This window comes from Genypterus blacodes, unplaced genomic scaffold, assembly GCF_046128005.1.
Source record: "Genypterus blacodes isolate CSIRO-AG114 ecotype Tasmania unplaced genomic scaffold, CSIRO-AGI_Gbla_v1 ptg000093l_1, whole genome shotgun sequence".
In the NCBI taxonomy this organism is placed as follows: Eukaryota; Metazoa; Chordata; class Actinopteri; order Ophidiiformes; family Ophidiidae; genus Genypterus; species Genypterus blacodes.
The window spans coordinates 998,639-1,018,397 of record NW_027466897.1 but is presented as its reverse complement, the minus strand read 5'-3'; the positions used below and the strand labels follow the sequence as shown (position 1 = coordinate 1,018,397).

Below are 19,759 nucleotides of genomic sequence, written 5' to 3'. Positions count from 1 at the left end.
GTTGATGTCTTTTGCAAGTAATCCTCTTTTCTCTTCCTTGTCTGTAAAACCTTATAAAGCAGGCTGAAGCTGTGGATTAAGATCATGTTCACTGACTTTACTCAGTTTTTTCCCTTAAACCTCAGTTGTGGTAATTGAATTGAATTGTCCATGTGAAATCGTACAACTGACTTAAAAAATAATTAAAGTATGCTTAAACCACCACACAACTTTACACCAGTAATCTGAGTTAAATCCTGTATAAAAACAAAGCACAGGTTTTCTTAGTCATGGTTGTTTTGCAGCATGCATGTAATATTGTGTGATTAGTGACAGGTGACATTGCTGTTTCCTCCTAATCCACTGTATAGACAGCCAGCATTAACCCAAATACACAGACGGGGCCAATATGTCCACCCAGCTGCAGCAAAGTTAAGAGGATGTAATTGGATGAAATGTATAGGTTCATTGTGAAATAGAATAAAATTTCAGACAGCGCCTCCAAGCTATAGAATATTGACAAAAAATCTCAAAATCTTGGCCCCCTGCGGGATTAATTAATGAAATCAGCACAATGAAATCACATTAATGGGATAAACAGATTTGTCAGGCAAACGGTCAGGCTTGCACTGCTCTGAGGATTGGTAAGAGGAGAGTCTGCAGCAATGCAACAACACCAGCAGAGGGCTAAAGGCCAAAAGATGATAAGACAGTCTGTCACGTCTTCTGTTATAATGACACAACTCTCACACTGTTTTTGACCATTATGAGACAAAGCTACTTCATGTTAAAAGCAATGATTCCACTCATTACATACATGAAAACAAAACAGAAATACAGTCAAAGGTCACTACAGAAAGTCTTCCACTGGTTATAGGAAGCACTAAACATGGCAGCACACAGGGCCCCTATCCCCACACTGTTCACTTCTGTTATTAAACTTTTAAAGTTTTTCCACACATTTCATATAAATGTACACAATGCGCATCATCGAAAGCTGTTTTTGGATTACTAAAGAGAACCCTGGGCCCCCTTAAGGGACCCTTCGCAGGTGCTTATGTTGATTAATATGTAGGAATGACACTGATTAGGACAGCAGTCAGACTGAGACTGATGACCAGGTGAGCATGGACCCAGTAAACTCAAGTCTCAAACCCAAGTTCAGGTTCAAACCCATGTTCAAGTCCCACAGTGAATCCATTCTAACATGACTCAAGAGTTCCACTGACATCTGCCTCCATTGTTCCAGTGACCTTACTGTGTGCGTGTGTGTGTGTGTGTGTGTGTTATCGGCGTCCATCGCGGTACCCGGGAGTGTGTGTCGTACCCTAGCAGTGCGTCGATACCCGCTGTGACAGGTACGCGGTGTGTTGATCTCTGTGTGTATGAATGAATCAGGGGATGGACCGGATGTGCTGCGTGCTGCCCGCGGATGGGCTTGAAGGAAATGTGGGGCTTTAACCGACAAACAATAGCACTCTGGAGCACCGCGCTGCCTCAAGTCATCCCACTGCACGTCAGGACCCGGGCGCGTTAGGACGGACACCGGCACAGGGCTGCGTTTAACCCCGGAAAAAACACACACAACCCCCCACCCCCAAGCTCGCCTGACTTCTGCGTGCTCCATTTCCAGGTAAGAGTACCGTTATTGAAGCTGTCAGCTAAGCGGCTAACTAGCTTAGCATAGTGTTAGCGAGGAGTAAAGTGGCGGTTGGCGGATAATTATTCACTCTTAAATGTTTTTACTTTGTCGGAATAAACCGGAGCAGTCGGCCCGCCGCCAGCTACCCTGCTTCTCCCCAACAGTAAAGCACTTAAACCAGCCTCGTGTGTGGCAGCCATGAGCCGTAGCTAGCTCGTGTTAGCAGCCCGCTCCGTCCTTCTGGTGCTTGCCCGGAGGAGACGCGCTTACTGCCGTTTCAAACGCCTGACAGGTGCCGGTTGACGCTTCGGTTCGTCCGACAGCAATCACTTTGCCAGCTTGTTCGCTTGTTTCTCGGGGTTATGTGTAGTTTATACCCGCAGTTTGGACCGAAGTCGGAACATTATATGCGAGAAGCTGAGATGAAGACGTCAGCTAGCTTATACCAGCAACAGTGAGCAAGTTCTTTACCATAAAGTATCGACGCACACAGCTTGGTATAAGACTTTATTGTTAAAGAAGAAAGATGACGAAATGGTGGTAAAGTAGCCAACGGTGCGACACATGGAGCCCGCAGACTGTCTGTCAGTTGTGAACATCTGACCTGCGCACAATGTCGAACCACTTTTAGCTCGCAGGGTTACTCGAGTTCATTACCGGCTGCGGGTTTAAGGCAAATGTAACCTTTCACCTATATTACAGTTTGGATCAACTAGACCGACAGGTAGGGTTTGTGTCAGTGATGTCTCTCTGTGTTAGTTTGATGTGAAGTTAATGCTGTGTGTGCAAAACGTGCATCTTCATCTGTATATGATTTTGCACACACTGATTCATAGTTGCATGGACAACAAATACGGATTATAGTGTGTATTGTCGGATTGGGAATGTATAGAAACTTTGAAGTTTACACTACAGTGTCATGAATGATTATAATAGGCAGTATAAGATGGTGTTGTGTTCAGGTTCAATCTCTGACCAAACACTTAATTATTGTTGTTTCTGGGTATTATAGTAGTATAGAGTCAGAACCAAACCTAACAAGGACATGTGTTGCAAGTGTGACAGGGAAATGATGGACAAGATCAACTCCTGCAGTGACATTACAAACGGCTGATGATGATGATGATGATGATGATGATGCAGCAACAGTACAAATACCTGTACAAGGGTCATAATCTGGGATAATATGGGGATTTGTTGCTGTTGCTTTTCCGGACTGCATTGCAGACTTTAATGCTTTTGAACCTTAATGCAGTATTGCTCAGTGGTTCCCTGAAATATTTTTTCATTATGTCATCGTATTTGTATCATCTCTGTACTTACTATAATAGGAGAGCCTGTGTGTGTATGTTTGCATTGAGTTGAGCACCATGTCTACGGTGTTCATGGGTCCAGCATTTGTACAAGGTGCAAAGTTTTATTTGCATTGCCAAAACGTTGATAGACTGGAGCCACCCAAGCACCTTCCCCCCCAATAATGACCTCATGATTGATGTCACATTGACCTGAATTTAACCACCCTAGCAACACCCCCTTAATGACATCATGACTGAAGCAGGAAGCCATTTTCATTCCCCAAAACGGACACAGAAACGCTCGTCCCTTAAATCAAGCTGATGTGGTAGGTATATAGGTCCAGCAGCTCATCTGATAAGCTTTGCTGGAAGTATTGTTTCCATATCAGCTATTGAGCCTTCTATCAGCCTATCAAATCAAAACGTTGCCCTCGGCATTGTGACAGAGGGAGATTTAGATAAAAATTTGAATGGCAGAGAAAGTCAGTCACTATTTGGACCGTGAACTCAAATGTTTGCAGCCAAATAAATGAGTCTTTCTGAACCTTTGCTCTTGTGTGTTGCTCCTGTCGTCTGCACGGTGATTGAGCGCACCAAAACACTAGTTTGGATCCATTTACTCCTTCCTTTGCTCTTCCCACCACTTAGACTTTTTCTTGCTGACTACAGCAAGAGCCACCTCCTTGTATCCTTGTCTCATCAGTCCTTACTCCACTCTATGGCTACATGCAGAACATGAACACAGCTGTCATTATTGGAAGTACAGGCACAGAAACCACTATAACTGTAAATTCTTGTGTTTGCTCAAGTTTCTGTCCATAGTATGGCTGATCTGTCTGTATGTCTGTCCCCGTCTAGACTGTCTATGAGCGCCTGGAAATGAATTAACTCTTTTTCACGAGTCTTTCTTTAAATAGAAACAGAAAATGCCAATAGTCCCAGATAAGTAGTTATCTACTGTTATCTACTTTTATACAACATCATAAAAGTTGCACAACAACGTACAGAAACATGAGCCTTGGTATCATGAAAGCCCGACGAAAGAACGATGGGATCTGCTAGAAGTAGAAGATGCGGCTAAATTCTGAAGAGCAAACGGACACAAAGCCTGCTTCTCTAACACTGGTTTATGTATCGGTGGTTTAGTACATTCAATTGTATTATTAAATTGCTACTCGAGGGTTTCTGCTCTGACCTCATCTCTACACCACTGGCTTTACATCTCTGCTGCCCTCTGTTGCTAGGTGCTTGGATATTGGGTTGCTTTCAATGGTATTAAGTGTTTGTTGTTCGGGCACATGAGGAGCAGCAGATAAGGACAGGAGGAAGGTTTGATTTTTAATGGCCGGCTCTGTTACGTGTAATGGTGGTTTACAATTTGCCATTATTTGGGCATTGTTGGAGCGAGCTTCTCCAGTTGGCGTTAGGTGTGAGTGTGGCAGAGAACAAGATGTTCAGTCGTACTTCACACAGTGTTGGATTGAGAGCTCCAGCTGTCCGGGCCGCAACAGCGACCAGGACACACGTTATTCTGTGTTCTTTTGTGTACGCAGGAACTTGAGTACGCAGCGTAACCAGTAAACAGCTGCTGGGGGGTGAAACCTGTATCCAACGTGTTTGCTCTGTAGTAAATCTACAAGCCAAAGTTGGAGCGAGACAGCGCAAAAATCAATTTTCCAAAAAGGCGAAAAGCGGCTGTCGATGCTCATGCTGCCCGGGTGTGCAGTGGTACGATGGGTCAGAGTCCATGTGACTGGCACATTCCACACAGCTGCTGCTTCTCTGCCACCTCCGCCCTGGAGCAGGAGAACTGTGCCGTCCTCTTAGTTAACGTTAATGAAATGTGATGTATCCAGGGTGCCCGTAGCCGGCTAATCGCCTCTAATCTGATCCACTGGATTAGAAGAGGGGAATGGAAGTAAGATAGTGCTTACATGTGTTCCTCTCTCTTTCCAGAACAGATTCATCTTTCACGCCGCCGAGCATTTAGTGTTTTCTTTCTTTATTTAACATTTTTCTTTTCCGAACGTTAACTCGTATTAAGACATTTTTCTCCTGTTGTTGCCATTATTGCGTTTTTCTCCGGTGACAGGGGCGTCTGCGGTCCCCGGTCCCGTTTTGCAGCATTAGGTGGTTTTTACCAGCAGGAATCTGGAATCTGGTTTTCTTGTTGTCATCATAATCTCCCAGATTCATTTTGTGGGATTATCATGGCTGTGAAGCAGAGCAGCCTGTGAAGACCTGCAGCTCTTTGCAGACCCTTTTTCCTTTTCTTCTGGTTCTGGTTTGGTGGTACACAAACAGCCAAAATGATCAACCAGAATGCTGTGGTGGTCTTCACTGGGATTTGTGGAGCCTTGGTGTTCTTGGCGATGGCGTACTATGTCTACTGGTAAGATAGGCTCAGGAATGGCAGGTGACTGATCAGGATGGATGTTGTCTTTTGCTTTAGGACTTACAAAATGAATATTCTCTTTGTGACATTCAAAAACAAAAGGTTGAACAATGAGTTAGCACCTAAGAACAAATGGTTTAGATTTGCTTAATCTAGCTGGTGAAAATATTAAGTCATGTCAGGGAATCTTAGCCATATCTTTCAGTTTGCTGTGGTGTGTTGGAGACGCAGCAGAGGCAGCTGCCCCCCTGCTGTAAGCAGCTTTAACCCAGTCACCATCTCTAATCTGCCCTCCAGGCTAAGTGGGGTCACGGGTGAGGCCTTGCTTAGTCAGGGAGGTGGACACGGTCACACCCAGGCAGCTCCACGGATTTGCATCTCCATGGAAATGCATTTTGTTATCTAATGAGGGGTTAATGATTCAAAGTAGGAGTGTGTCACAAGAGAACGCACAAAGTTGGGTCGAACCCGCCAAATTGCGAGCAAAGCAGTGTGACAGCTCGGTGACTAAACTTAGTGTTGGAGATTATTTTTTGTGCTAGATAAAAGGTCAAGTGTGAAGAGTTTTGGAGCACTGATCCAATCAGTTACTTAGCCTGAACAAACAGAAAGAAGTGTCTGTTGCCCTCTGATAGGGAAAGAGAGAGAGGCTGTGCTTCAGTCAAACTCGCTATATCGAGCTCGCCTATCATGTTCAGTCATTAATCAAACATGTTGCGGTTGTCTAACATGATTTTAGGGATTTTATTCAGGTTCTTAGTGTTCGGGATGTTGGTTATCCTGTAGCAGAAGCAGGTCTAGGCCAGTGTTGGAGGGTTCAGTGCTGAGGCCTGTTCACAGCAGGTGGTGGGGGGCCGCACTGCAGGCTGTGAGCTACAGGCAGCCAGGAAGCCACAGTGCTGCAGTGCTGGGCCCACTCTTTCACAATCACTATCTGGTGACTTTGTGTTTTTGTGTATAGTGTTGCAGTATTTTTTAAGGGTTCTTGCAGAAGATTAAGAAGATAAGATGTGTTCCCTGCCTACAAAGCACTGGCTTTGTGTGAGAGTGTGTGTGCGTTAAGTTAAATGCCAGACTTGTAGTGTGTGGGAACAATGATGCCCAGAGATTAATCTGAAAGGTCAATTCTATTTCAAAGCCTTTGTCACACTGGGGGTGTGTGTTTGTTCGGGTGTCACCTTAGTCCAGATGGGTCACGCAAATAGAGCTGTCCCCACGGCAACAGTACAGTTTAAGGTCCAGACACTTCAGAACCGTCAGATTTGTCACATGAACTGAAACTTCTCCACCTTTCCTCCTGCTTTGAATACTATAAGAACTGACTTACACCAGCACCTCCTGTAACAGCTGACTCATGACCTTTTTGCGCCCCCTACGGGTATTTAACTGCATAAATAGAGCTGCGGTTCTTCAGGGCCTTTGTACAATGTTCTACAATCTGTTTACTGGGTCCACCATCTGGGTGTTGGTCTTCTGAAGGATACTGGGGCCTTCCTTACGTGAAGAGGCTCAGAGAAATGCTCTTATCTCCATGGTTCCTGTAATGTGATAGACTCTACCTCGTACCTGAAGATGATTCCTTTGTTCACTCGTGCCTCCTTGTCTTTCTCAGGTCTGTGGCCTTGGCTGACGGACCGTGTAAGCGGGGATTATAAAAGAGTCCCATCGTGGTAAGAGACATGCACGTCTTTCTTTTGTTTGAAAGCGTCTGTGATAAACTGCACAGTGTAACTTCCTGTCACATCCTTCAGTCTATATTGTGTCCCAGCCGTCTGCCATGATCTCATTCCCTGAACATTGTCAGTTGCATTGCCGCCATCTGACTTCTGCAAAATGTCTAATCAGCCGTCTGCATCTGCTGCGTTTCATGTGTGCACACACACACTGAGGCACAGTTGCCTTCAGGCTCTTTCCACACTGTTTCTCCACTCTATGCACTTTTTTTTTTGTAAATGAAAGACCCAGGAAAGAGAGCAGGTTTCTGTTTAATACTCTGACAATAACCCATAATTAATACTCTGTCCTCTCAGTATTCTCTCCCTCCACCTTTATGCGACTCACCTTTCCTTCTACATCCTTCAGTACAGTTTTGTCGCAACGCTAGGCACCGCCTGATTGGTCTCTCCCCCGTCTCTCAGGTCGGTCTCAGCGTGTAAAGAGGAGCCCAGCTCAGCACTCCAGGCTCCTCAGCCATGGCTCTGCTCGCCTACTTGAAGAGCCTTTTCATCCTGCAGCTGCTGATGGGCTTTGTGTTCGTGGTGAGCGGTCTGATCATCAACTTCATCCAGCTCTGCACCTGCATCCTCTGGCCAATCAACAAACAGCTCTACCGCAGAATCAACTGCCGACTCTCCTATTCCCTCTGGAGTCGTGAGTAAACCACACACTTCTTTCTACTTCTGCTATTGATTATAGCAGAACTAAACTGATGTAACTGTTTTTGTCAGCGTTTCTTGAGATAAACAGTGTAAAGCTTATTAACTACACACACACACACACACACACACACACACACACACACACACACACACACACACACACACACACACACACACACGCACGCCCATAACATTATACCAATCAGCAAGAAGTATCTTTGAACAAACTGAGCTCTGAGTCACCGTGGAGAACAAACTGTTATCAGGTGATGGTTCCACGCCGCACTGGAGCCGGCTGATTCTCCTGGGAGTTTCCATGGTAGCTGGAACACTTTGTCACGTTACATTATAAAGACTCGAAACAATATATATCTGTAAGACGTGTCGGAGTTAACCAGAGAGCCCAACGAGTCCAATGTGACACTCACCCTTCACACACGCCTGAATTCTTTGTTTTTCTTTCCCCTGAAGTTAAACTGCTTATTTTGGCCCCATGGCAACCAAAAGCAAACGTCTCCATTGGACTGTGTTGGGATAGGCCCCGGGCCTCCAGTTACAACGGCTACATTTACAATCTAATGTCAAGTCCAGACAAGTGGAGTTGTTATTCTGCACCTCCAATAATCAGCACACAAGATCTCCTGTAGTTCCTCTAGTTGTTATGACCGCCGGTGCCTCCTGCTCACTCCAGATCAGTCAGTAGGTTGTCGTTGGGACGCACAAACACACTTAAACCACACACTGTATCTGTTGCTTGTCAGAGCTGGTGATGCTGCTGGAGTGGTGGTCAGGCACCGACTGCACTCTTTACACCGACCAGGCCACGGTGGACAAGTTTGGCACGGAGCACGTCATCGTCATCCTCAACCACAACTTTGAGATCGACTTCCTCTGTGGCTGGACCATGTGTGAACGCTTCGGCATCCTAGGGGTCAGTGAAGTACTACAACCTGCTTTAGTGTGTCTTGTTTTCATCCCTAAATGTGTCTCAGTCAGCACAGACATGCTGTTTTATCTGAATTTCATCACATACCGTGCTGCTTATCTTCATCCTCACTGTAATAAACCCAAGGTCAACATGACTAAGTAGTGGATTCTCTCTCTCTCTCTCTCTCTCTCTCTCTCTCTCTCTCTCTCTCTTCTCTCTCTCTCTCTCTCTCTCTCTCTCTCTCTCTCTCTCTCTCTCTCTCTCTCTCTCTCTCTCTCTCTCTCTCTCTCTCTCTCTCTCTCTCTCTCTCTCTCTCTCCTCTCTCTCTCTCTCTCTCTCTCTCTCTCTCTCTCCTCTCTCTCTCTCTCTCTCTCTCTCTCTCTCTCTCTCTCTCTCTCTCTCTCTCTCTCTCTCTCTCTCTCCCTCCCCTCTTGTAGAGTTCAAAGGTGTTGGCCAAACACGAGCTGCTGAAGGTCCCTCTGATTGGCTGGACCTGGTACTTCCTGGAGATCGTCTTCTGCAAAAGGAAGTGGGAGGAAGACAGGAAGACCGTCTTCTCAGGACTGAACAGGCTCAAAGACTATCCTGAATATATGTGGGTGGGTACATGTATCACATCAAGTATTTGTGTGTGTGTGTAGCTCTGTTTTCATCCCACTTTACATTTTGTTGAGCAAATGTGATTTTATGCGTTTTTGTAACCAAGCAACTCCAGACTAATTGTTCCATTAGATCTAAATGTTCTTGTTATTGTTGCTTTAATCGCAGTCTAATGGAAGTCTGTCAGTCTTTCACTGGAGGCGTTGCCATGGTGACGTGCAGGTCAGGGTCCCTGAGTGCAGCAGCTGTTTTCACACCAGCCAAGCGTATTTATTTTTCCAGCGAAACCTCCATGAGATACGCTTGAACTTTTCTTCTATTAAACATTCCGAGGAGATTTTGAAACTGCTTCAGGATGCAAAACAGGGATCGAGTCTTTAGACAAATACGCTGCACGCAAATCAAGACATCTCGTCTGCAGGCCGTAGGTCCCTTTAGAGCCCCGTGTGTGTGTGTGTGTGTGTGTGTGTGTGTGTGTGTGTGTGTGTGTGTGTGTGTGTGTGTGTGTGTGTGTGTGTGCCTTATGTGATTTTAAATGACTTGACTCTTGTGTGTCTCTGTAGTTCCTGCTGTATTGTGAGGGAACTCGCTTCACGGAGAGCAAACACCAAATCAGCATGCAGGTTGCAGAGAGCAAAGGTTTGCCCAAGCTCAAATACCACCTACTGCCCCGAACCAAAGGATTCACCACCACACTGCAGTGTCTCAAGGGCACAGGTGACTGACACACACACACACACTCATTCTTCTTTAATTGAGTGTATTTCTCTTTCTAACGCTCCTTTTTCTTACAGTAACTGCCGTTTACGACGTGACGCTAAACTTCAAAGACAACCAGACTCCCACTCTGCTAGGCATCGTCCACGGCAAGAAATACCAAGCTGACCTGAGTGTGAGGTGAGAAAGCAATGGGCTCCACGGTCCTCCCTCTGCTGGCTCCTGTCTCCTCTGATGGAACCCCATGAATATCTCATAGTTCCTGTAGCAAAGGGAGAGAGAAACAAAGAGCCAGGAGAATGTTGGAAACATGCCGAGCTCATTAATGACCTGAGAACAATGAAGCCCCTTGATAAACAAGACGGCCGTCCCTCTGTTGGGCTTCCGTGCATATTAAGCCCTTTAAAAACATTTCTTTGTTTAGTCTCGTCAGCCACAGTTATCTTGTAGCTCAGCTTTTCTCTCTGTGCTAATTGAAAATGTTGTTAACTGACAGGAGCCTCTTCACACCAGGGGACGACTCAAATGGTGTCAGACTGTACATGAGTGTAGAGTGGGCTCCCCCGGTGGTCATTCGTTGCTATAACAGGCTTCATGCGACGCCGCTACTTTGTTTTTCTGTTGCTGAATGTAACCAATGATAGAAAACACCATGGGTTGTTGTTGCCGATCTTCTTCCTAATCTTATTTTTCCCCTCGTTCCCATCCAGACGGTTCCCTGTGGAGGAGATTCCAGACGACGAGAAGGAGTGTGCTAACTGGCTGCACAAGCTGTACCAGGAGAAGGTAAACCTGTCCGTCCCTCCGTCCGTCCATTCTGTCTCTGTAAATCACAAACAGGATCAAAGGGCCGCCTGCCGGAGTCCCGACACGCTCGGTCCACATGTCTGACCTCCTGCTGAGAGCACGGACACGGCTCTGGTTTTGGTTATGTAACGTCCAGATGGCTCATAAATGTGACCCTGGCACCCAGCGAGACACGGTAAAGGACACGAGGAGGGACACGGGGAGGGACACGGTGGGTGAGGGACACGGGGAGGGACACGAGGAGGGACACGGGGAGGGACACGGTGGGTGAGGGACACGGTGAGGGACGTAGTCATCAGTCCTCTTCAAGTCCACAGACCCCACGTAGACTGGGTAGGAAAACTACCATGACCCCTTTCAGCATTCTGAGAAGGGTGAAGAGCCGGATCCACTGTTTAACAACCAGGAGAGAGTCTGCATTCCTCCCTCCATCACGACGACCCAGCTTCCCTGGGAGGCCGAGCGCTGTGATCCTCCTGTAATTGGAACACATTCTACAGTCCGCTCTGCTCCACTCCTCCAACCCCTCAGCACCGTGAGACCAGAGAGTCCAACAACGTCAAAAACATTCAGCGTCTCACGGTGAAGCTCACCCCCCCTCCCCGACACCTTGGCACTGAGATGTTTAACTCCCTCAGTGACCGCAGACACACACCTGGACAAACCTCCACCTGAGGCTCACGGTCCAGTTGAATGTTTTGCTTTGTCTCTTATCAATCAAAAGGGTGCTGCTTTCTTGCAATCTTTCTTGCCCACTTCTGTGCATGAAGCGGTGAAGCTGCATGAGGGCTCGCTGTGTGACCCCTCCTCTTCCTGTCCCCTCTCAGGATGCCTTACAGGAGAACTACCACAAGGAGGGCCGCTTCCCCGGGCCCACGATCATCCCACACCGGCGGCCGTGGACGCTGCTCAACTTCCTGTTCTGGGCCACCCTGCTGCTCTCGCCCCTCATCAACTTTGCTTGCGGCGTGGTTGTCAGCGGCTCCCCGCTCCTCATCATCGGCTTCATCCTCTTCCTCGTCATAGGTACGCCACCCAGCTTACAGTTTAAGAAAAACTCACAGCAGCAGCTTTGTAAAAAGTTGAGGGAATGGAAATCACAGAGATAAAGCAGAAGTTGTGCTTGAACATGTGTTTATAGTCGCTCTTCCTCATTCCTCTTCTCTCTCTCTCTCTCCAGCCTCTGTAGCTATCCGCCGCCTCATAGGGGTCACCGAGGTCAAGAAAACAGGCTCCAGCTACGGCAACCAGGGGGCCAAGAAAGAGAACTAGAGGCTGGCGTCCCCTCTGTGCAGAGGGCCTCTCTGCGCTCTCACCCCTCCCCGACTCCATTCTCCCCCCCTGCTGTCCTGTCAGTCAGTCAGTCAGTCAGTCAGTAGGCCCGGGAGGAGACCAAGCTAATAAAACAGAATAGAGAGCAGAGTTAGAGATGCTCACGAAAAGAGAGAGCGAGTGTAGAAGGCGTTGCGTTCAAGCTCTCCGGAGCCAGACGGAACATGAGGACTAACTAGACTCAGAGTTGGAGGTGCTGTAATTTATTTTCCTGTGTTTCCCTGAAATCCAGACCTATTCCACCTCCCTGAAGGGCACTGAAGGTTAAACCCATGACCCCTACACGACCCCCCGCAAGTCACATGGACAGAAAATTAGTCCTACTTAGTGCTCCGAGTCGTCCCCTCCTTTTAGTCGTCAGTCGACCAAGAAGTGAAAGGCTCATAAGTCATTTGTCCTCCTTCACTGAGTGGAACCTGCATCCGACTCCCAGCCTGCAGCCTGGAGGTCCTGTGTTTGTGTCACTCTGATCTTCTGTGTGTGTGTGTGTGTGTGTGTGTGTGTGTGTGTGTGTGTGTGTGTGTGTGTGTGTGTGTGTGTGTGTGTGTGTGTGTGTGTGTGTGTGTGTGTGTGTGTGTGTGTGTGTGTGTGTGTGTGTGTGTGTGTGTGTGTGTGTGTGTGTGTGTGTGTGTGTTCAGCCTCTGCTGTTTAAACTTCTGCTTTCAAAGATAGAGAAGGATCCTTCAGTCAGACTGGGGGTCAGAGGGGTGAGCGATGTCGACCACATAGGACTTTAACCTTAAATGCCATTGAATGATTGATTAATAAATGAATAAGGACATTGGAATCCAGTGAATTGAAAACTTCACATTGATGATTTCTCTTTTTTCTTCCCCAAACGTTCATACAAACTCAGACCAATAGAATCAGAGCCCGTGTAGAACCCAGAGGGTGTTGTGTTGAGCTCAGTTGTGTGTTCTGGATGCGAGTGAATGCATGAAAGTCACAGGAATGATGTGTTACTCCCAAATACATAAACAATGAGAAAGGAGAGACGCACTTGGTCTCCTCACCTTTGCACACTATTAGAAGTTTGCTTGCATGTTGCTGTGTAACGTTTAGGCAGACGGATCCATCAGCAAACAGCAAACACACTGAAACAAACAAACAAACAAAGATACACAACTAAACTGGCTCATCTGATTATGTTTGAACCATTTCACAAGAATTCTATCATCTATCATTTGTCATAATTGAAATAGAGGATTTGATCACCTTAACTGCACACACACACACACACTGTACATTGTTCTGCTCTATGAAATGTTCACTCTTCTCTCCTCCTGTAGCCTCAAAGCTGTAAACATCTCGTTCCTCCAGATTTAATCTGCAGCCTTAAATCAAGCGCCCCCCCTCCCCTGTAAAGTCCCACCCCCCCTCTTCCTCACATGCAGCATCACATGGTAGAAACATTGTGCACACCAGAGTGACTGTGGGATTGAAACCCTTTGTTTCTGCTTGGACGGCCTCCTTCCTTCCTTCCTTCCTTCCTTCCTTCCAACATCCGTATGTACATTTTGATGATGTGACAAAGATGTGTGTGTTCAGCCCTTCAGCTCCACTGCATTTCACCATTTAAAAAATCATCCCAGCCTTCGTCGTCGTCTGTGACTCCACTCGAGGCCGCCGCTGTATTTTACTTCACATCTTCACCCTCCTCCTCCTGTGCCACATGTAGCGTTCAATCATTCTGCGTTGGGTTTTGTTTTCTAGTAGAATACTTGTACGTTGGTTGTGGTGTAGTGGTTTCAGACAGTTTGATGCAAGCCTTAATAGACATTGCTGCTTTCTTTAGTAGAAGCTGCCTGAGCCCCGGCTGAGAGATGAAACATCTTCCTCCCCTTTCAATGTAATAAGATCCTAGCTTCAGCTGCTCTGAGCTCAGCTGCTCCGTCTGAACCTCTTATGTTCATCAGCATTGTTCAGAATCCTTTTTATTTCTTTTTAAATTAAGATACTTTGAGTTTAGGATCTTGGCCTTTGGTCCCATTCAGTTCATGGTGCAGATGAGAAAGAAGAAAGAGTTTAGATGAGAAGGAGATCCAACGTTCATGTAGAAAAGCTTTGCACACTGAATCTCTTTAGTTGGTTAATCATCATATCATTGTAATATGTCTTGAAATCAATTGCGTAACCCAAGCTAATTGACACTTGAAGCTGAATGAGTTAGAGGCACCTGGAGTCTGCGTTTGTTTTGTTTTCTAAGTCCAATTTTTAATGTTTTCTTCAAATTAAATACTTAAGATTATTAAAGACTTTAATCAGTAAGCAGTTCTTACTCTTGACTTCTTTGGTTTTGTGTGAGTTTCTCTTTATGTTCAGAACACGGGACTGTAGCAGAGTCAATCAATCAATCAATCAATCAATCAATCATTTCCTCTCTTCTACCCCAAAATCCCACTGGCATCCTCCATTCATTCCTCATCACACACACACATACATCACTCTCCATGACACTGGACCTATAAGGTAGCGAGTCACATAACGAGTGTGTTTAAACTGTATAAACCAGGATGATGTACAGAATGTCAATAAAGATCGCGTCCACGTTCTTTTATTGCAGAATCGTGCTTCACTGTCGATGTTCTGAGGGATTCGCCCCAACAACCTTTCCATCAAATCTCCACATGATCTTTGGCTGACGAACTGTATAAGCTGAACATATGTAAACAATGTAAATGATGGATGCGGCTCACTTTTAAAAACCACAGACGTACTTAGCTGTGCTTTTATTTTGAAATAGATGTTTTGATTGAAAGACCGGAAACAAGTTTACCAGTGAAACACAAGAGACGGTTTAAGACGGTGGACGCTTGTTTTTGGTGTTCAAGTGAAGCTCAACATCTTCTCTCCCCTCTTCAGGTTTTGACATGTAAATACCTCCAGCACCCCCAAAAACAGCAAACCGGAAGTCTGTAGCCGTGGATTCTGCTCACGGTGGGGGGGTTTCCTTTCCAAAACATTGACTTTGTAATGAATTTGTTTGTTACTGTTTGTTACAGTATCAAACTGTAGTCCACTTTTTGTTTTGCATGATGTGCGGTGTTGCACAATCCGTGAATCGAGTTAACTCTGACTCAGGGATTCTTTTACAGACTGGCAGTAAAGCGGCTGTGGCGATGTTCACGATGTGGAGCTGAATAAAGAGGCTTTGTGAGGAAGCTGCGACTGTGCTGCTCGCTTTACTAAAACGCTCAAACCTGTAAATACTCTGAATGACTCTGACGCATTAAACGCATCAATGGCCCTAAAGCTTCATTCATTTGATGAACCTGTGGAAGAGTTAATGATATTATGTTCGTTTTGCTCTTAACGCTTCTTTTCCAGTTGTTTATTTTTCTTGAAGAAAGCATTTGACATAACTGTGCGCATCCAGTAATGGGACATTTTGGAGATCAGTCATTGGTCTTCTACTTCTGTGTATATTTCAGGCAATCTAGATTTAGAGAAATGGAGCCTGTGTACGAACTTTAAACTGGATGAGAACGAGACGAGCACAGGACGAGGCAGTGTGGAGATCTAGTTGGAGTTCGAGCTCAGCCTCCCTCTTGGTCCCATGGTCCCTCTTGGTCCCAAGGTCCCTCTTAGTGAGGTCCTGAATGTGGGGGGGTGAGGTGCTCTTGTGAATTTCAAGTGTTTCCTAAATTGGTACCAAATCATTAGAGTATTAGGACCACAGGGTGTTTGGTGAACTTTGAGATCTTGGCTCTCATAAGCCTCTGTGTAGGAAGTATACAGAGGTCGTGTTTACTGAACTTTGATCGTCACTCCAATACAGGAAGTCGCACATTAAAAAAGGGTTTTGACATTGAGGCAGACGAAAGGCGTTTCTCTGGTTTTCTTGTGGACTTTTGGATCTAAATATAATACAGATAAAAACTTTAAGTTCATATTTCGTCAGAGTCAAAACAGGATTTTTATGGCCTGCAAATCAGACACAGAAAGGTAAAGTATGTTCTATATGATTGCTCTGGATCCTGAAATAGAAACAGTAACATTCAATAACAATCAATCTGTCTGTTCTCTTAATTCACTTGTCAACGTTTTGCTGTATCTGGCTTCTAAACTTGAGTTGTCGTGGCTCAATCAACACTCCAGCTAAACTACACAACGATCGTTCCCACTGCTGCTGTGTAGTTTGATCTGCCGGCAGGAGACGATGGAGCAGAGAGGAAGAACATCTCATCTTCAGGAGTTGAGGCTCGTTCTCCTTGGACACGACTGGCTGGAGAAGACGTTGACAGGAAACGCCATCCTTGGCCAGCAGATGTTTGACATCAGCAGAGACGTGAAGACGTGCGTCAGGAGACAGAATCAGTGTGTCCACCGCCACGGGCGTAAAGTGACTGTGGTCAACACCCACGAACGGTTCCTCCACTACTCTGTCGGGGATCCTGGCCTGGTGGGACGCAACATGGCGTCCTGCATGGAGATGTGTCAGCCGGGGCCTCACGCCTTCCTAGTGGTCGTACCCGTGGGCCGTCACAGAGGCAGAGAGTGGACCGTGGAGGGACCTCAGGAGCTGCTGAACCACACACTGTGGAGACACACCATAGTCATCTTCACCAGGTGTGAGAGACCGAAGGGAGTGTGTGTGGAGGACTTTATCGTCCAGTGTGAGTCCATCCAGGCCGTCTTAAAGAGGTGTGGAAACAGATATCTGCTGTTAGACACCAGCATGAGGGGGACGGAGGGTTTCACTCAGGTTTCACACCTTTATGAGAAGGTGGACGACATGGTGGCAAGCAACGTGAGTGGAGGGGGAGCCGGTTATGTGATGAGGAGTGAGGAGGTTGCTATAGTAACAGAGAGCAACAGGAAAGCGGTAAGGGAAGCGGCAACAATGAGGAGAATGAATATGCAGAAGACGAGAGACGCACTCGGATCTCTTGTGGGTAAGTATCACTTCAAACATGCAGATGCTGTTTACGCTTCAGAACTTTACTAAGTGCATCCTGGATCTCTTCCATTGGCCTAAATGTCATGTTTGCTCATTTAGGAGAAGCTCGTCCCGTTTCCCAGCTGAGGATACTCATTGTCGGGCCGAAGCAGGTTGGGAAGAGCTTAGTTGGTGACATCATCCTGAGTGAAAACGTGTTCGCTGCAGGACTCCCAACGTCGCTAAGCACCGAGAAACAGGCCGATGTTTCCAGATGGTGTCTCATGGTGGTGGACACTCCGGGGTGGCACGGACGATACTGCACAGACGACACGCCACAGGAGGTGCAGAAGCAGATTACCCATGGTGCATCTCTGTGCGCTCCTTTCCCTCATGCTGTCCTGCTGGTCATACGCAGCGATGAGACCTTCACTGAGACCGACCGGCTCAATGCAGAGAAACACTTGAGCTTGATTGGACACTGGGCCTGGGCGAGAACCATGGTGTTGTTCTCCTGGGGGGACAGACTTGGCGAGACCCCCATAGAGGAGCACATCCAGAGGTGGGCCGCTCTCCAGTGGTTGGTGGACAAATGTGGGAACAGGTACCACGTCTTTAACAACAGCGATCACGCCGGAGGAACTCAGGTTGAGGAACTTCTGGAGAAAATTGAGGAAAGTGAGGTTGGGAATGATGGCGAACACCTGCTGAGGACGATCATCACACAGCAGGAAAGCAGCAGGGAGGCGGAGAAGAGCTGCAGAAAGATGCAGAGACAGATTAGAAAAGCTAGAATGGAGAACGATCTACAGAGGGAAGCAATGGAGGAAAAGGAGAAGGTTGTCCAGGATGGGATTAGATCACTGACAGAGAAAGAGGAGCAGATCGCAGCTCTGAGGCAGGAAATCGAGAGGGGAAAGGAATTTATAAAAGAGAAGGTGAAAGAAGACGATGAGAAGTTGATGGGAAGAAGATTTGAGTTTGAGAGGGAGAATGAGAATCTTAAACGGGCCATGGTGGAGAAGAACAGGACCATAGAACACCTGAGGGACAGATGTGCACAGCAGGAGGGTTTGATAATGGAGAAGGAGAAACTCGAACGTGAAACTGAAGCCTTTAGCCAAAGATGTGAGGAGAAATGTCAAGAAGTGAACCAGATGAAGCTCCATCAGAGGAACGAGGCGGAGGAGCTCAGAGACGCCATGGAGCATCTGCAGAGAGAGAATAAGGACGCAATGAGGATGTTGAAAACGACTCTGGTCGGGATTCAGAGTCACTGTCAACAAAGACAAACTACTCAAAGCGGAGACGAGGTCCAACCTGCAGGAGTGGAAGCAACATCTGACTCCTCGGCTGTGAAGGAGCAGAAACGGACGTCTGCAGTGTCTAATAGAGAAGAATCAGACACCAGTGAGTACAGGACCTCATCAAGATCTCTGAACTGATCTATTACACTATTTATTTATTATTTCTCTTTACATTACAGAGTCAGAAGAGCCCCAGCTGCTCCAGGCCGAGGCCCTGCAGGCTGACTGGACGCTGTGGTGGTTCAGTACTGGAGGTGCGGTGCTGGGAGCAGCGTTGGGGGCCGTGGCTGGACCTGCCAGGGGGGCGGTCAGGTCTGCTGCGTCCGGGGCTGTGGCCGGGGCTCTGCTGGGGAGTCTGATGGGGAGGAGGATGGAGGCAGAAGTCAGCAGGAGATGAGCAAACAGCCAAACTCAAATTTAAAACAAATGTGATTGAATAGACTAACAAAGCTTCATATGGAGGCAGGAGTAAGCTCAGCAGGTCTCCCATGCTGTATGTATGAGTTATCTTCAGGTGATGCCGGTGATCGTGAACCTGGCTGCTGGTGTCATTACAGACTGATACACTAGATGGCGACAAACAGCCAGAAATTGGTCGAAAGCCATCAAGAGCAATTCAAAGCCAAAACCAAACCAGAAATGACAGAGTGATCCACCAGAGAGCGCCCTATCACCAAATATCTCGCCTCGGTGTGGATGAAGATTGTTTTCAGACCGAACGTTTTTAGTTAGTGGTTAAGTTAGTTTAGAGTTTTCAATAGAACTGGGACTTGTATGAGGGTAGCACTGCTGCTGCTTGATGCTTCATGATCCTAGTGGACTTTCAACAGCATGTAATTCCCTACTCGAGCTTCTGAATGACGTGTTGATATCACAAAACCTTCATTTAGATCTGATTATCTTTAATCTGCACTTAAACTTAAAGCCCCTACATTCATCTTGGTTCCTTAAAGCTATTTGACCTGTATGGGCCTGGTGTCAAATGTGTGTGTAACACCAGGATGGATGACCTCATTGTATAGTAGAGTATTCTGATTGGGGTAACACAAGAGCACAGTTCATGCACAATCGGCATCTGGCTGCTGCTGCTTGATCTGTGCAAGATAACAGGTTCTTTCTTAAAGTTTGCATTTGTACATTTATAGCTGAACATGGCCTACAGTATCGTACATGACCTGCATGGACAATATTAACAAAAAATCCACCAAATTAAGTCTTACCACTGAACACTGTATTAGACCTCCAATTATCACTAATTCTTTAAAATGTAATGGTGTTAATCGACAATCAAGCAAGTGTTTGAGACTCTCTCTGAGATCTTCAGTGAGACCTGCAGGGGCAATTGAGGATGGTGAGATGGTTGAACATATCCGTCCATTTGCAGGTAATGGAAAGATCAGTTCAGACACTTCCTGTGATCAAAGTGAGTGAAACTGAAGTTAGAGTGACGCAACGTGAACCAAGCCAGGGGAGAAGACGAGAGGCTTCATCGCCGCACAC

At 46.6% G+C, this 19,759-nt stretch overlaps 2 protein-coding genes across 5 annotated transcripts; both read left to right on the top strand.

The window, feature by feature from the left end:
* The first annotated feature begins 1,266 nt into the window (after positions 1-1,266).
* Positions 1,267-14,358, top strand: LOC143007663 (1-acyl-sn-glycerol-3-phosphate acyltransferase gamma-like). 4 transcript variants are annotated; one of them, XM_076159079.1, is made up of 10 exons: positions 1,267-1,612; positions 6,924-6,981; positions 7,450-7,681; positions 8,451-8,620; positions 9,055-9,216; positions 9,781-9,934; positions 10,012-10,114; positions 10,645-10,720; positions 11,569-11,767; positions 11,922-14,358. In XM_076159079.1, exons 3-10 carry the CDS (start codon positions 7,504-7,506, stop codon positions 12,011-12,013), a joined length of 1,134 nt encoding a protein of 377 aa, XP_076015194.1. In that variant the 5' UTR covers positions 1,267-1,612; positions 6,924-6,981; positions 7,450-7,503; the 3' UTR covers positions 12,014-14,358. The 4 variants fall into 4 exon arrangements, with proteins under 4 accessions (XP_076015194.1, XP_076015196.1, XP_076015195.1 ...); XM_076159081.1 differs by lacking the exon at positions 1,267-1,612 and adding an exon at positions 2,301-2,345; XM_076159080.1 differs by lacking the exon at positions 1,267-1,612 and adding an exon at positions 4,660-4,834.
* Positions 14,359-15,851: 1,493 nt separating this feature from the next.
* On the top strand, positions 15,852-19,547 carry LOC143007640 (GTPase IMAP family member 8-like). The gene is made up of 4 exons (XM_076159048.1): positions 15,852-16,018; positions 16,146-16,968; positions 17,073-18,362; positions 18,439-19,547. Exons 2-4 carry the CDS (start codon positions 16,233-16,235, stop codon positions 18,654-18,656), a joined length of 2,244 nt encoding a protein of 747 aa, XP_076015163.1. The 5' UTR covers positions 15,852-16,018; positions 16,146-16,232; the 3' UTR covers positions 18,657-19,547.
* Positions 19,548-19,759: the final 212 nt, after the last annotated feature.

What these genes read in the sequence shown, in the direction of transcription:
- LOC143007640 (XM_076159048.1), top strand. Translation starts at nt 16,233, where the DNA reads ATGGAGCAGAGAGGAAGAACATCTCATCTTCAGGAGTTGAGGCTCGTT. An exon ending in CGCACTCGGATCTCTTGTGG is followed by an intron (nt 16,969 to 17,072) that starts GTAAGTATCACT and finishes TTGCTCATTTAG; the next exon opens with GAGAAGCTCGTCCCGTTTCC. An exon ending in TAGAGAAGAATCAGACACCA is followed by an intron (nt 18,363 to 18,438) that starts GTGAGTACAGGA and finishes TTTACATTACAG; the next exon opens with AGTCAGAAGAGCCCCAGCTG.
- LOC143007663 (XM_076159079.1), top strand. Translation starts at nt 7,504, where the DNA reads ATGGCTCTGCTCGCCTACTTGAAGAGCCTTTTCATCCTGCAGCTGCTG. An exon ending in AACGCTTCGGCATCCTAGGG is followed by an intron (nt 8,621 to 9,054) that starts GTCAGTGAAGTA and finishes CCCCTCTTGTAG; the next exon opens with AGTTCAAAGGTGTTGGCCAA. An exon ending in ACAAGCTGTACCAGGAGAAG is followed by an intron (nt 10,721 to 11,568) that starts GTAAACCTGTCC and finishes GTCCCCTCTCAG; the next exon opens with GATGCCTTACAGGAGAACTA.